The following is a 16,984-nucleotide window of genomic DNA, read 5'->3' on the forward strand; positions in this document are numbered from 1 at the left end:
GGATTCCAGTCCCAAGCCTGAAGTAGCAGTGTGCAGCAAAGTGGCTAGGAACTGTGACACCTGTTCATCCTTGCAACTGTGATCATACCTGGGAGGCGGTCTCACTACAGCCATAGATAGTATTTCTACTTTAGTAGCCCTGTGTTTGTTACCTGGCCATTGCAGATGTCAGATTGGCCACAGGACCTCCTAGAAATACTCGAGCATGCGAAGAGAGCCAGGGACCATCTTACCGAGGCTTGGGCCTAATTCCTCTCTGGTTGCAGGTGGATTTGATCGACTGGGTCGACAACATGTGGCCAAGACACCTAAAGGAGAGTCAAACAGAGTCTACAAATGCCATTCTGGAGATGCAGTATCCCAAGGTGCAAAAGTAAGTGACCTCATGAAGCACATGTACCCAGCTCCTTCTCCTTCTGGTGAATCTAGGGGGTGAGGCAATCATTCAAGGAAAACTGAATGTGGCAGGCAGCCTGGTATTGAGGAGAGATGTGGGAGTCTGTGTCCCTCTATACCTGCCCCCAGGTACTGTCTGCATATATCGTTAAAATAGCAGAGCTGTTAACTCCTCCAGCCTCTGGGCAGTTGCACATGTTCCTTTCTTCATTGCATTTGGTAAAACTTGCATGGCTTGTCATTCTAATACAGCATGTTGAATTGGACAAGTTGCCAAGTATTTACTGTCCTGCCATAGCAAGCAAGACTAGGCAATGACAGACTTAAGTGATCTTTTAGAATCCCAGAGCTTTTAGGAAGATGAGGAGGGAAGCTCTTCCTTCTCCTGTCTGGGCTAAAGCTCCTCCTGTTTATTTAATTTCTTGATGTAAATTAACTCAACAGATTGCTGGCAATGGTAGGAATCACTGTAGTATTTAGCCCAGAGGTGGGAAAACTATGGCCCATGGGCCCATCCTGCCTGGCCCTTGAGCTCCCAGTCGTGGAGGCTAGCCCCCAGCCCCTCCCCTGCTGCCCCACCCCGCCCCCCCGCAGCCTCAGCTTGCTGTGCTGCCAGCATTCTTGCCCACTGCTCCTGCTGGGGAGCATGGTGGTGTGGCTGCGAGTTCCTGCTGCTCTGAGCGGCATAAGGGAGCGGGGGGGGGGGGTTGAATAAGGGGCAGTCGGGGAACAGGGAGCAGTTGGATGAGGTGGGGTGGTCAAGGGATGGGGAGCAGGGTGGGTTGGATAGGGGGTGGGGTTCCAGGGGGCAGTTAGGGGCAGGGGTCCTGGGAGGGGATAGTCCAGGGGACAAGGAGCGGGGGTGGTGGATGGGTTGGAGGTTCTGAGGGGGGGGAAGTGGGAGGGGGCAGGGGCCAGGCTGTTTGTGGAGCCCAGCCTACCCTACCCGGCCCCCCATACAGTTTCGCAACCCCAATGTGACCCTACGGTCAAAAAGTTTGCCAACCCCTGATTTAGCCTGAACTGCTGCTTCGTCTGCATTTCCCTGGAGCCTAACGCTACTATTTGTCCCTGTGCCCGCCCACCCCATCTTGCCCCTTGCCACCCTACAGCTGTTGGGGTTTCACAAGTGACTCTTTAAAACAGAGGTATGTGCTACTCACTTTCATCCTGCTCATCTCTTCTTCCTGTCTCTGGCTAGGTATTGTCTGATGAGTGTTAAGGGCTGCTACACAGATTTCCATGTGGACTTTGGCGGCACCTCCGTTTGGTACCACATCCACCGAGGGGGAAAGGTATGAGGGCAGCCCCTGTGGGGACTGCTAAAGATGTTTTATGTTGGTCTTTAGAAAGCAACCAGAGTAGAGCTAAACTTACAAAGCCATGTGCTTCAGGGGAGATCTGATCTCTAAACTGGGATGCTGTTCCAGGGTGGGTGTGACATAATGATAGTCTCTTCTGCTGGTCCCAGAACGCTGATCTGGGGTTCCTAAAGACTAGCTGGAGTGCTTTCAAACCTGCAGCTGACTAAAGAACTTAAATTGCAAACAGGTACCCTTAAAGTAACACATGGGTTAAAAGTATAAGGATCAGAGCTCAGGATGGGTGGTGATGGGTTTGAATATGAAACCTTTGAACTAGTATCCAACTCTGAGCTTCTCAGCTTTAGTTCATTTTTTATAGCTGAACCCAACTCTGTCAAACTTCATCAAGCCTTGGATGGATTTGGATGCAAATTTCTCTGGCTCATCTCTGATTGGTTAGCATTAAGTCTCTCAGCTTTGTATAATAGACTTCTCATGATTTACAGTTAAGGTTGTGGGATGTCTTTGAAAGCCTAATGTGACTTTCCACTGGTTTAGACTTCTGTGTAGTTCATATTTGTTGATATTGTATTACAGTAGAACCTCAGAAGTTAAACACCTTGGGAATGAAGGTTATTCATAACTCTGAAATGTTTGCAACTCTGTGTACAAAACGTTATGGCCATTCTTTCAAAAGTTTACAACTGAACATTGATTGACTTAATACAGCTTTGAAACTTCACTATGCAAAAGAAGAATGTTGCTTTTCACCATCTTAATTTAAATAAAACAAGCACAGAAACAGTTTCCTTACCTTGTCAAAAAAATTTCAACTTTCCCTTTATTTTTTTAGTAGTTTACATTTAACACAATACTATATTTGCTTTTTCTTGTCTCTGCTGCTGCCTGATTGCATACTTTCGGTTCCATATGAGATGCATGGTTGACTGGTCAATTCGTAACTATGGTGTTCGTAACTCTGAGGTTCTACTGAACTGTCTTTATTAACAAGAATGTTAGCTTTTTGTAACACTTAAAGGTACAAGGCAACACAATAATAATGAAACTACCCAAGCATAATCTTCAAGATATACTATAAAGCATAAACAAACTTCAGTGCATAAAATTTTATATGTATAAACTCAATGTTGAAAAGCCGTCCTGGGCTATTGATATCTGAAAGACGCATAGGCATCGCATGGACTCCTGCGTATAAAACCTGGATTATTCAAAGCATTCTTCCCTGTACAAACATCATTGTCTCATCCCTGGTCTATACTCCATCACAGAGGATGTAGTCTTTGGTAAAATGCACAGAGCTCTGACCACATGAACACCAGTATCTAGAGGAATTGTAGGTCTGGAACCCCAGACTTAAGATATCATCTGATGAAATCAGACACACCTGAAAGAGAGCTGGATCCCCCCAGCTCCTGCAGTCTCTTGCATAATGTGTAGTAAGCAGCCACAGATTTGCTACATTTTCCTAGCATGATAGATCTCCTTGCATAGAAAGTGTTTTTAAATGTGTGGGGTGGGTTTTTTTGGCGGGGGGGGGGGGTTTGGTCCTGAAACTATACTTTGTTTTTGTCTTGATTCAGGCCTGGTCTTAATCCTTAACATGTGTTAACTTCTTGTGCTGAATCCTTGTGGGTTCATGTAGGAATTGTCAGACTGGGCAAACCCAGGATCCGTCTGGCCCAGCACCCTGCCTGATACGTTAAATACCATGTTGCTCTGTCTACACTAGGACTTACACTTTTGTTATTCCATGTTTTAAAGACTGGAAGGGACCTTGATAGGTCATCTAGTCCAAGATTCTGTACTCAAGGCAGGACCAAATAATAACTAGACAGCTGTTTGTCAAACTTGTTCTTAAAAACCTCCAGTGATGGAGATTCCAGAAGATTCCTAGGCAATTTTGTCCAGTGCTTAACTATCCTTACAGGAAATATTTCCTAATGTGAAACCTAAACCTCCCTTGCTGCAATTTAAGCCCATTCTCTGAGGTTAACGAGAACAATTTTTCACCCTCCTCCTTGTAACAGAGTTTTATGTACTTGAAAACTATTATATTCCCCCCTCCATCTTCTCTTCACCAGACTAAATAAACCCAGGTTTTTCAATCTTTCCTCATGTTTACTAGATCTTTAATAGTTTCTGTTGCTCTCCTTGGGACTTACTCCAATTTATCCATCTTTCCTGAAATGTGGCACCCAGAACTGGACACTCTGTTCCAGTTGAGGCCTTACCAGTGCAGAGTAGAGTGGAAGAATTGTTCCTTGTGTCTTGCTTACAGCACTCCCGCAAGAATGATGTTCTTTTGCCAGTATAGCTTACTGCATTCAGGGAATTTGGTATAGGCCAAGGGTGGGCAAACTTCTTGGCCTGAGGGCCACATTAGGGAATAGAAATTGTATGGCGGGCCATGAATGTTCACAAAATTGGGGCTGGGATGCAGGAGGAGGTGAGGGCTCTGGGGTGGGGCTGGGGATGAGGAGTTTGGGGTGTGGGAGGGTGCTCTGGGCTGGGATCGAGGGGTTCGCATGGCGGGAGGGGGATCAGGGCTGGGGCAGGGGTGCAGGAAGGAGTACAGGTTCCGGCTGGGGGTGTGGGCTCTGGGGTGGGCTTGGGGATGAGAGGTTTGGAATGCAGGAGGGTGTTCTGGACTGGGATTGAGGGGTTTGGAGTGTGAGAAGGCGATCAGGGCTGGGGCAGGGGGTTGGGGCGTGGGGAGAGGCTCAGGGGTGCAGGCTCAGAGCAGCGCTTACCTCAAGCGGCTCCCGGAAGCAGTGGCATGTCTCTTCTCCAGCTCCTATGTGAAGGCACAGCCAGGCGGCTCTGCATGCTGCCCCATCTGCAGGCACTGCCCCTGCAGCTCCCATTGGAGCGCTGTAGGGGGCCATTGGAGTGCGTAGGAGCCAGAGTGGGACCATTCTGCAGCTTCCAGGAGCCTAATGGTGCAGCCCCTGACACTGCACCCCAGCCGGAGCACCGGAGCAGGGCTGAGCCATGTGGTGTGGCTCGCGGGCCAGCTTAAAACTAATCCAGCCATGGACTGTAGTTTGCTCACCTTTTTTTTTTTTTTTTTTTTTTTTTTTTTTGCTGGTATAAGCTGTCTCGTCTGGGAGTTTTTAACCCTTTCTAGTTTAGGTGAGGCCTCTGTGTCATGGATGCCAAAGATTTGTGATAGATTTTTGTAAACACTATTTTAATTATGCACTACATTTTATGGAGTTTGACATGTACAGGAAGGGGAAGGTCTTCTAACACCCAAGGCAGCTAAGGCATCCGTCTGCCATTGAAAGGTACACAACTCTCATCTTTGCCTTTGCAAGTCATCCCAAGATGTTCAGTTGTAACAGGCAACTTGCTGTTTGTTAGAGGTGCACAAAAATATGAGCCATTTTGGAAAAATTTCCCTGGAACCTAACAACCCCCCCCCATTTACATTAATTCTTACGGGGAAATTGGATTCGCTTAACATAGTTTCACATAAAGTAGCATTTTTCAGAAATATAACTACAATGTTAAGTGAGGAATTACTGTATTTCCATACTGTAGGGTACACAGAGGCTAATAAGAGACTAATCTTAGACATTTTCAATAGTAGAACTGCACTTCAGAAAAGATTGCTATACATCTTGTGTGTGTCTAAGGATCTAGAATTTCCATTGGGTTTTGTATTTCTTGTCTTTTTGGTTTGCCTGTAAGGTGATAAATTTCCACATACCCTGGATGCTTGCAGTACTCAGCATGTCATTCTGACATGAAGTCTCTTGTTAGTTGCTGGTATCTCTAACCGAATACCTGTTGATGGTTCTGTTAGAGCCATCCTTTATGTATGGATCCTATTGTGGATGGAAAGAGCTGGATGTTTAGTGCTTGAAAGAAATAATAGAAAAGGAGTGAAGAGGGTTTTGTTGACAACTGTTGAAGGATCTTTACCCAATGAACCTTGCAGATCTTCTGGCTGATCCCGCCAACGACCCAGAACCTGGAGCTATACGAGAATTGGCTGTTGTCAGGAAAACAGGGGGACATCTTTCTTGGTGACAAAGTGTCAGACTGTCAACGAATTGAGCTCAAGCAGGGCTACACGTTCGTCATCCCCTCAGGTATAAGGCGTTGGGGGGTGGGGAGAACCCTGGAAGTGTGCATTTGTCCTTGTCTTTGAAAGGAATATGATCTGTTCTAGGAGTCAGGAAGTCTGAGGCAGTGGGGGGAAAGAATCTCTGGGGGACACGCCCATAAAATTTGGGCAGTTCAGAGCAGGATGATTTCTCCCTGAATTTCCTGGATAGCAAGCCTCTGTGAGAGAGGAAAATATGATACACTTCTGTTCTCTCTAGCATCTTTCATACAAACTCCCATAATGGATCACCAAGTTAAATAGATACTAAATCTAAATAACAAAGCAGGGGTCAGTAATTAAGAGGCAGAGGAGAAAGATGTGTTCAGCTGAATATTTGAAATGAGCTGGACAAAGAGAGGCTCTTCCGGATGGCAGAAGCTGAAGAGAAGGTGCTTGGTAGGAGGTGCAAAATGGAAGCTAGTCCTGATAGAGGAAGCAAGGTAGGGTAATAGGGGAGAGGGTGTGTGGTTGGCTATAATAACTCCGTGGACATTCCTAAAATAAGGATAGTTTTGACCTGTGTCCTGTAACAAAAGCTGGGGGGAGGAGAGTGTGTGTATTTAGGAAATGAGTAATGTGACTGCACTGCTTTGTGTGTGAGAAGGTGGCAGCAGCATCCGGCAGATGCTGGAATCTGGAGAGCTGGAAACATCGAGATGGGAGTTGCAGGAGTGAAGGTCAGAGGATCTTGAGACTTTGAGGGCTAACTGTGTAGTGACTTGTAGAACAAACATGTGGCAAAAGGGAGTTCATAACCAAGGATGGTTCAAGGGCTAGGAGCTGTGGAAGCATTTGGGAGCTCTAAACAGATGAGAAGGTAAATGAGAAGTGGGTTTTGAGGTTGGTCCATCTGTCCAAGAGAAACCCTTCTGTCCTTTGAGACGTTGGGACATTCAGCTAAAGGGAGCTGAAACAAAGCTTCAGGCTGACTTTGCCAGGGCATGCAGAGGGTAAATAGAAAGGTGTTGAGTTCTTAAACATATTGCTGAGTATGATCCAAGTAAGTGTTAGAGAAGGTGAAGATGAGAACTCGGAGAGAAAAGGTAGATAGAGCAGAAAGTTGAGTTGATCCTTGTGGAAATCTATAGGTCTGAACACTTCTCTTCAAGACTCTTGATAATTTGAGTCGGGTATGTCTTGAAAATTAACAGTCAACTAGGCTGTGCTGGCAAATAGAATGGTCTACTGCAAATCAAAGCTTGTTTGAGCAAGAGAGCTTTCTCAAGAGCTGGTCCAAGGCTATGGAACTGCTGCAGGATCTGCGAGCCACTACTTTGTCCCAAATGCTAGGCACACACTAGCCTGCCTTCACTAATAAAAGCATATAAATTACCATATGCAGCTTCCTCCTGGGACAAGGAATGGAGAATACTGTGTCAGGATTTTTCAACTGTGCTCATAATGCCTAGCATCTAAGTTGCCTCAAAGGGCTCTTGTTGCAGTGAAATTTGTTGCTGAAATTTGCCTCGGGCTTGGTTTGTAAGAGGTGGTTGGAGAGATGAGGAAAGCTAACATCTCTTCAGTGAAAGCAAAGATTACAAATAAGTAGCAAGTGAGAGAGGTTTTTAAAGGAGAGAACAGATCGGAAAGATACCTGAATAAAAGAGCAGAGTGGTAGGAATATGGGGTGTTAGGGACAAATGTTGCAGAGGTGGCTTTTCTAAGAGATTGGATGATAGAAAGGTAGGGGGAAAGAAGGAGATGGTATCAGTGGAGTTGGAGGTAGTTACTTCCCTGAACCATGGCTGCCGCAGCTTGGAAGGAAGTAAATTCCTCCCTGCTGCTTGTGGGAAGGCTTCAGCAAGGAGACAGAGCTGTGAGAGTGAAGAGTACTAATGGTATGAAAGAGTGAGAATTACATGTACCTGTGAAAAAAATGGGAGGATCAGGAATTAGACCACTCTTTAGAAGGCATTGCTACTGAGCAGATCTGTGCATTCTAGACCTTCTGGTTTAGTAAACACTGCATACTCCATCTCCTTTTTCTCAAGGCACTGACCTGTTTGACTTAGGGTCTATTATAGCTGGCCTGCATTCAAAACAGAGAACTGCAAACTTTCACTGGAGCGAATTGGTTAAAGTCAGCTATCGAACTATCCAAGCTGAGGGAACCCATGACCAAGATCACATCCTACTGGAGAATCTAGTGTGATCAGAAACGCTTTAATTTCTAGATGGGTGAGGTAGACTGCCTGCTATTTCTTTGAGACCATAAGTGTGCTAGGTTCCACGCAAATACAGACAGGCTCTGCCCCAAATCTGTTTAATCTGCCGAACATGCGAGGAAGAAGTAGAAAAGGGAGAGAAGGTGCTGCTGGAGGTAAGGGAGTGAGTGACAAATGAGAATTTTTAGACATACATGAGTGGGGGTGGCTGGTGTAACTAAGCTTGGGATTAGCACCGCAAGGCACACACTGTCCACATCCTTCCAAGGGGTGGGATCAGGCAGCTGGATTCAGAGTTGGAGGGGTATTTTAAATTAATGTGGTCTGTGTGGATGCTTCAACCATGCATTTGTTAGAGCTAGTCTATGAACTCTCTATTTCATAGAATCATAGAAGATTAGGATTGGAAGAGACCTTGGGAGATCATCTAGTCCAACCCCCTGCTCAAAGCAGGAACAACCCCAACTAAATCATCCCAGCCAGGGCTTTGTCAAGATGGGCCGTAAAAACCTCACCACTCCTCTAGGTAGCCCATTCTAGTGCTTCACCACCCTCCTAGTGAAATAGTTTTTCCTAATATCCAAGCTAGACCTCCCCCACTGCAACTTGAGATCATTGCTTACTGTCTTACTCTGACAGGTTGGATCCATGCTGTGTATACTCCCACTGACACTTTGGTTTTTGGGGGCAATTTCCTGCACAGCTTCAACATCCCCATGCAGCTAAGGATCTACAACATTGAAGACCGCACAAGGGTAAGGAACATCAGGAGGGCCTGAAGGCAACCTCTGAATCAGAGACCCTCCCTCAGCACAAGAGAACATATACAGGCTACCAAGCTTCCAAAAAGATCTGTCTGCAGCTTACTGTGTCAAAGAAAATGGGAAGACTGGCTGGTTTGGAGCCGGGGGAGGATGGGATATGGGGTATTAACTTCTAGGGCACTGGTTCTAATCCAACTCCAGGTTGGGGAGAACCAGGGGGAGAAGGGAATTGGGTACAGTGAATCTGAGTGGGGCTCTCCAAGCCCTTCTTCGTAGGAAAAGGAAGATTACTTGTTACTGGAGTCGCTCAAATGTGGTGTTTCTGCATTTTCCTTTTCCTTCCTCTGCTGTTTTGGAGTCTTATGCTAAGTTTTGACCAGGCAGAGAGGGTTATTGAGGCCAAAGGCCTCTTGTGACCTTGAGAGAGAGTTCTTGGATCTGCAGGCTGATGCATCCCCACCAGTTAACTGCTGTGAATTGAGGATTTGCCAGGTGTAGCACACAGCTCCTAACATGAAGCTGCAAAAGCACTACGCAGACTCTTATTGGCAATAGCCTTCCCTTCTCTAAAGCATCCTTCAGAACATGTAACTTATATTAGATTTTAGCTTGAGGTCAAATTGTGGTACTCGCAGCTAAGGTGTTGTGTAGCGTGCTTGCCTTGCTACTATCCCTGCAACAATGAGGGAGGGTTTGTTCGATGTTAAATGTAGCACAGATCTGTGACCCTAAACAAGAATAAAATGTTAATGGCCTGGGAGTGAGGTATGCCTGCACTGCCTGTGGGCAGTTTCCTGAAGTGAGATAAAATGTTGGGATGCTGGAAGCACTCCCTGTATATACTGTTCCATGTACCTGCAATTCCCAACCCCCACAAGAGGCTCACTCTGGGACCAAGATAGCTGTGCTTGGAGTGTCGTCACTGTGCTTTCCTTTTGAGTGTAACTGATCTCTTCCCTTGGCTCAGTCTTGCCTCTTTCACCACATGACAGGTCCCAAATAAGTTTCGCTACCCCTTCTACTATGAGATGTGTTGGTATGTGCTGGAACGCTATGTTTACTGCATCACCAGTCACTCCCACCTGACGAAGGACTTCCAGAAGGAATCACTCAGCATGGGTAAGAGCAGCTGCTTGGCCCCCATCTCCTCCTTGTCATACTGAAGGGGTTTCTTTCAGTTCCCTCACTGCTAATACAGCAGGGCAGGGGGGCATTCAGGAGGTTCACTTCCTTAAATTTCACACTTTCTATCTTTCCTGTTAGTCATGTTTAAGGGAATCCGCGGGGAGAGGGCAAACAGGATCTATGAGTCAAAAGCTGCAGTTTGTCCTGGAGCTTTCCTTTACCCCCATGAAGTGCTAGGCCAGTCATCTCTGCTCAAAAGGGCTGCAGATAATCTAGCCCAAGATATCACTGTGTACGTGCCCAGTTAGTGGCATGCAGCCTCTAGTGAATGGGGAAGAGGCAATGCAGTCCCTACTGCTATGTTCATGGGAAAAATGTTTCCTGTGGCCTAGAACCTCATGGTGTGTTAGATTAAGTTGCTGTGTCTGTGGGTTTTTATATTGAGGGTTGCAGGGGCCTCTTGCAACATAGCTGGAGCCAGGAATCCAATAAAAGGTGATGTATGAGACCTTGCTCTCAAAAGGGATCCGAAAATCATTTGCAGGATGCCCTCTTATCATACCTGTAGCATTTCCAGGGCTAGAACTTCTACCCAAAGGGCTCCAGCAAAGGCAAAGCCCTGTGACTCCTCTTTCCCCTGCAGATTTCAGAACATTTTTCTTTAGTAGCTTAAGATGGTCAGTTCAGCACAGCCTGCTGCTCTCAAACTCCTGTTCTTCTACAGCTTGGCTCCATATCTATTTGATTAGCTTCCCCCAGCAGTGGAGTGTGGTGAAATAATGAACAGAGAGATGGCGTTAATGAGACAGCTGTAGGAGCAGCAGTATACACAGCCCTTCTCCTCTCTCCGCCTTGGTGTGGAGGGGTGCTTTACATTTGGCAGTCATTGGAAATCAGGCTACTCTTCTGCCACTCCCGCACAGCGGTCACTCTGGATCAGCCCCACTGGTGTATCCATTCAGTGTCTTGCTCTGTCCAGCTGCTTGTTTTCCTGGCTTTACATGCTGTTCTCTCTGGTGGTTGAGGGAGATTCCTTCCTGTCTCCTTCAGATGATTAGCCTGAAAACCCTCAATCTCCTGTAAGCGGTCCGCTTGGCAGGCCTGCTATTCTGCTCCTCTCACTCTCTCTAATCTTTCCCCTCACCCTCGTGGCAGATATGGAGTTGAGCTGCTTGGAGCCGGGAAACATGGATGAAGAGGATGATGCAGCAGGGAGGGACCCCAGGCGCCCAGTCACCAGACGATCAATTCTCACAAGCCCTGTGGCTAACGGTGCCAACCTAGACTATGATGAACTAAGCAGAGGCTGCAGGAGCCTGCCAGGCCTCAAGAGAACTCTGTCTATGGATTCGTCTGACTCCAGCCGGGGCTCCCACAATGGTCAGGCCTGGGATCCCCATGGCAGCAGTCCTTTCAAGTACAGGAAGGTGCATCTGACCCAGTTCGAACTGGAAGGTCTACGCTGCCTGGTGGACAAGCTGGAGTCGCTGCCTCTGCACAAGAAATGTGTCCCCACGGGCATAGAGGATGAGGACGCCCTCATTGCTGACGTTAAGGTATGTAGAAGCCGAGAACCTCCGCTCCACAGAGTCCCATATCCCTGCCTGCCATTGTTCGTATACAAAAGCAAGGAGTACCAGGATGCTCCTGGCTTGCTGGGGGCAGTGCAAGAGAGGCTCAGGGAGGAATTTCTCCTGCAGCTGATGAGCTTGTGCCTGAAACCATGAGGTCTGACTACATGATCTAAGCTGGCACATAGTTACAGTGTTTATAAAACTACATCTTCCATTACTGAGTCCAAATCTGTCTTGGTGACTTTCTGGGAGAGGTGCCCCAAAAGTGTCCTATATCCCCCAAAGGCTCAGTTAGTTCTAAATGTGCTACCTCTAACTTGGTGCCCCCCTTTTCCGATGGGAACTGATGGTTTTTACTCGTATTTCAGAGATAAAATGTAGGTATTCAATCTACCAAATGATGTTTAGAGGGGATCTGGGCCCAAAGGGGAAAACAGAACCCAACCTAATTTTGATTTCTTTAGTCACATTGGCATCTCTACACCCCTAACCATCTCTACCAAGGCAGTTTTTTCTGGTGCCATCATGGACACGAGTTCTGAAAATAATCTTGGGACCCATTTGGTCCATTTTCAGGTGCCACTGCAAGATTGTTCATGGCACAATGTATTCTCCATACTAGTCTTAATCCTCCTTAGTGGTCATCAGAACAATCTCCTCTGTTCCTCATTGCCCATTACAGATGGACTTGGTTGTATTTTTGTTTGGTTGTTTGCCCAGGATATATGATCTCTTGCAGGTTTCGCTAGGTGGGTTATTATATGCATGTTTCTCCTTTTCACCCTGTATCCCACCATGCTTTGCAATAGGTAGGCCTATGAAGATGGTCACCATGAGCCAGGTCTCTAACCCTTGCATTACTGAAGGAAGAAGGGAATTCCAGACCACCCTTTTCCGAAAATATCAGCTTTGAATCCTAAAACCAAGGTTAGAAGGCTGGGTTTCTGTCCCACCCTTCCTCATTGTCCACTCCTATGTTATGCTCTCTGTCCCTTCTGAAGCAGATAAAGAGGCAAACTTAGCCTTACCTCTCCACAGGTAGCACTGTCAGCCTTCTAGCCAAGCTTTGCCCATACTCCTACCATCAGCACAAGTATGATTCCCACCCATTCCTTCTGTACTAAATTTAGAAAAAACATGGTCCTTCCAGTTTGGAGAAATGAGCCGAGGCTGTGATTTATGGTAACTAGCTAGTGGAGAGGTGTCTACATAGAGTGAACTGGTGGATGGTTTAACTTTATTTTGCTTTTGTGGCTTTGTCATGTATGTTGTGTCGCAACCTTAACCGATGCACAGTATAGTGTTGTATGATATAAGAATTGTGAAAGCAGTGTGTCTGCACTCTTGACCTGAATAAGGGATTTACTGCGTATCCTTACCGTCTGAATATTATAGGAGTGCTGCTTTTAGATCCTTTCGCAGATTGCACCAATTGATTTTGTATCTTGTGAATTACATGGCATACCAGGCACATTCTAAATGTCAGTAAATGGACGCTCCAGAAGGAGTATAGGAACTTCTTGGCCACTTTTCTAGGTTTTTAAATCCACAAAACAACCTGGTCGATCATGCCTTGCAGATCAACAGAAAGGACTGCAGGTGAAAAGGAGTATCGACTGGCCAGAACATGCAGTAGAACTCCTGAGCCAATTGTGAACTTCAACAGAGATCCTACCTCTTGTGAAAGAACCTCTTTGAAGTGTGCATATAAACTCAATCCATATTTTCAGAACTTTTTTCCACAGCCATGAGGGTTAGAAACTTCTTCAAATGAAAGCTTTGATTCTGGAGCAACTACTTGTCGTCAAAAATATTAATCAACAAACATCATGGAGGAAAAAACAGTTCGGATGAATATTGTTAAATCAAAATAACAGACTAATAAACTTTAAAGTCAGCTTTCCCTTAGATGCACTTAAAATCTACAAGATAATCATCTTTTAATCTTAAGCGAGTAACTTTTTACCAAAAGCTTGAGACTTGAATAAAGTTAAAGGGACCATTTTTAACAAATTATAATTAAATCTCTTGATCAATTTGGTAGAACCCTCAACATTAAATCTTCACTCTCAGATTATGTGCTGAGAACTTGGACGAGATACGCTCCATTCTTTATGGAAAACAAAGGGGTTTTGCCTTATGTAGCAAAATTGAACCAAACCTTAACTTTGGAGCTGCTGTCGATGCCTCCATAATTCAATACATGGCATAAAGATGAATGAGACTTAGATACTGTGTTTAATTTGCAAATATTCCTGAATATCTTCCCATCTCTCTGGTACTAGTACTGTGAGTCTTACCTGTTCACAGTTGGTTGGTTCAGTAACTCCCATATTCAGCATGGTTTGTATTTCTTCCTGCAGAACTGCAGCCATCTTTTCAGAAATAGTGATACTATTGCTGTATCTGAGTGGAGTCTTACAGTGGTGATATGTTCTGACTGGTCTTTCTGCTAGTAATGCTTAGTCTTCCCTTGCAGTTCTTTGTTCTGTGAAATGTGGCTCAAATGAGGTTCTTCCTGGTGTAACCCTAGCCTGTCTAAATCTTCTCCATCCTCCACCCTTGTCTGGCTCATTGCTCTGCTCACAAAAAGTTAAGATCTATTCTCACCACACTTGGCATTTGTCTGGGATAGCTGCCTAATAACTTAACAGCCTTGCTTTCTTTCTTGGTCATCTTATTTGTGCACATATATTTCAGAATATCCTTTGGAGTTGATCCTGTTGAAATGTATCTTGAAAGGGCTTTCAGTTCATCACCTAAATCACTCGCATCAATATCGCACATGTCATCATGTGTCAACCTGGTCTCTAGTGCCCTGCATTGCTGGTGTAGGTCGTCTTCAGGTATAGTGAGTTTTGAAATATCATACAACATCCCAAATATACTGCTGTGTTCCTTGAACTGCATGAAATGTTCTTCAACTGACTGTATTGCACAATCTAGCACCTGGTTAAAGAATTCAACTTTGAATTGTTGTTTGGGGTCTCTTGTAGGATTATCCCATACCTCGTAATCAAAATGTAGTCTTCTTTGGTGACTCTTGTATTCTTGAATGGGTGGGAAAATAGCTTCAGTGTGAAGTTCCTCTGCCAACTTCTGTGCACTCTTCAGAATGCTTTGAAATCCCTCATCTGACCGGTAAGACTGTAGGTATGACTTTGCTTTGTCCAGTTGTTCCATTGCTCCAGATATATTAAGGTCAACACCTTGGAGTCTCTTGCTTACGACATTTATTTCAAACAGTATGTCATGCCACAACACTAAGCCATGCAGAAATTTGAAGTCATGTATGTTTCCGTTGATTCCATTTCCCTCTGCCACTGTTCTCCCACAAACAGTTCCTGTCATAGCATTAGCCTCTATAATGGCAACTATCATCTACCTTCCCAATTTGGTGTTTGATAGGCTTTATCACCTTCACTTGACTTTCCTGTTAGGGGCTTATTCCTTCACCCGCTTACTTCCCTGGTCCTTCTCACATGAACAGAGAGCAACAATACCCAAAGTCCAAAGGTGCAAACAATTTGATGTTTGTTGGGGTGAACTTTCAGCAGGCATGATTCCAGTTTCCTTCCTTAGTGTCCACCTTCCCAGCTCTGACACCATTGAGCCTTACCTGTGTCCCTGTTCCCATTTTCCCCCCCTTAGCAAAACATGATTCCAATTTCCCCAACCCTGTTCCAATTCTCCCCCACACACACACACTTCCTGATTGACTGCAGACTATATAGTAAAACTTGAGTTCTGCTTAGCTATACCTTAACCAATCGTTTTACTGAAATTTAACTAGCCAATCCTAACATATTGTAACGTGATTATTTAACCAATTGTATCCCACCACCTTAATTAGTTTACGCCCAGCAAAATTAATTATACAGCAGATAGAAACAATAACAGAACCAGACAGAGACCATGCAAATAAACAATAGCAAAGTGGGAACTATAATGACAAAACAATACAGAAGTGAGGATTTCACATCCCAGCTATTGATAAGTGAGTTCTTGCCAGACAGGATGCTATCAAACTAAGTTTCCTTTTACATTTTCTAGGCACTTCCCTTTCTCTGGAGGTGATAGATCAGATCATCTTTCCAACAGCTCCAGATTGCCTTATTTCAGTGTGACGAGTTGGGAATGTAAGGATGTGACCGGTCGCTTCTCAGCTTATGGCTGCCTCTGCTGCTTAGCCAAAGGCCTTAGCCTAAGAACAGGGCCTCAGACTGTCACAGTGAGAAAAGGCCTTATACAGCCAGTGATTTTGATTCTCTTTTGTACCTCTATAACTAGCTAAGTGATAAGAATACACCTAAATTCTTAAAGTATAGGCCTTTACAGACCGGCCTGAATATCTATATTCTAACATTTCCCATCGTGTGGCACTCAGTGGTTTCGGTATCAGAGAGGATGTTCCCAGATGTTGCTTCAAAATTTGTCATCGATGAGTTGATGCAGAAGAAAATACATATATGCTTTGAATTACATTTAAAAATTCTGCAGCCTCACTAGAAGCCCCACTGACCACCAAGTTCAATGAATGAGAACTGCATGGGACAATAAAAGCTCAAGGGTTAAACTCTCGGATCTGCATCTGCACTCCTCTGTTCTTTCCTCTCATGTTGGCACCATTATCATAGCCATGACTTCTCATTGCAGCTATCGCAATTCCCGTATCTTCCAGTTTTTTAAGAAGCAAATTTGTCATACCAGCTCCTGTAGTATCATCAATGTCAATAAATTCTAGAGAATGCTCTCTGACAATCACCATTGCAGGGACATTTTCACTAGGTTCTGTTGTTGTTACAAAACGCACCATTAAAGTAACTTGTTCCGTATGGCTGATGTCAGGTGTGCTGTCCAGAATAACAGTAACATTTTGCAAACTTCAGATCTGCCACAATCTTCTGTTTGACTTTTGTTGCCAGTAACTGTGTGATCTCATTTTGAATTGTTTTTCCAAGGTAGTAGTGTGTGTACATTTCTTGCGTGGTGACTCTTCTTAGATGCTCCTGGAATACAGCTTCAAATTCAGCCATCAGCTCCACAATTTTAAGGAAGTTTCCATTGTTTGGCACATACAGCTGATCTGAAGTGCCATGCAGTGTTCGGTTTTTGGTAGCAAGCATCTCACAATGGCAATGAGCCTTTTCAGAACATTTTGCCAGTAAAGAGACTCTGATGCAATCTTCTTTTGATGCTGATCATCTATGGTGGCCTTTAACCTTAGTCTCATCTCAAGCTCTTTCCACCTATGGAATGCTCTCTGGTGATTTGCTGCCTTCTCATGGCATGCCAGATTTCTAGTCAGATTTTTCCAATCCTTTGTTCCTGTAAAACCCAATGTGGCTGGAACATTAGACTGGAAGAGTTTGCAACAAAAACAGTATGCAGCATTCTGGGGTTTTGAGTACATAAGCTATGGCCCCTCCACTTTGTCACCATTGGGGATTTCACACCAGTAATATGTTGGATGAAAACTTCTATTTTCATTGTCTTTGGGGAACATGAAGTTTTTCACTTG

At 45.0% G+C, this 16,984-nt stretch overlaps 1 protein-coding gene across 7 annotated transcripts in view; it reads left to right on the forward strand.

The window, feature by feature from the left end:
* The window catches only part of KDM2A (lysine demethylase 2A), an 85,370-nt gene that overhangs the window by 44,585 nt on the left and 23,801 nt on the right, over window positions 1-16,984 (forward strand). For all 7 annotated transcript variants that reach the window (XM_043516858.1, XM_043516859.1, XM_043516856.1 and 4 more), the window contains 6 exons: window positions 267-373; window positions 1,598-1,691; window positions 5,665-5,818; window positions 8,640-8,755; window positions 9,757-9,883; window positions 11,045-11,445. In XM_043516858.1, the coding sequence (XP_043372793.1) occupies window positions 267-373; window positions 1,598-1,691; window positions 5,665-5,818; window positions 8,640-8,755; window positions 9,757-9,883; window positions 11,045-11,445 (999 nt within the window). The remainder of the gene's footprint in view (window positions 1-266; window positions 374-1,597; window positions 1,692-5,664; window positions 5,819-8,639; window positions 8,756-9,756; window positions 9,884-11,044; window positions 11,446-16,984) is intronic.

The sequence above is a fragment of the Dermochelys coriacea genome, chromosome 6, assembly GCF_009764565.3.
Source record: "Dermochelys coriacea isolate rDerCor1 chromosome 6, rDerCor1.pri.v4, whole genome shotgun sequence".
NCBI lineage: Eukaryota > Metazoa > Chordata > Testudines > Dermochelyidae > Dermochelys > Dermochelys coriacea.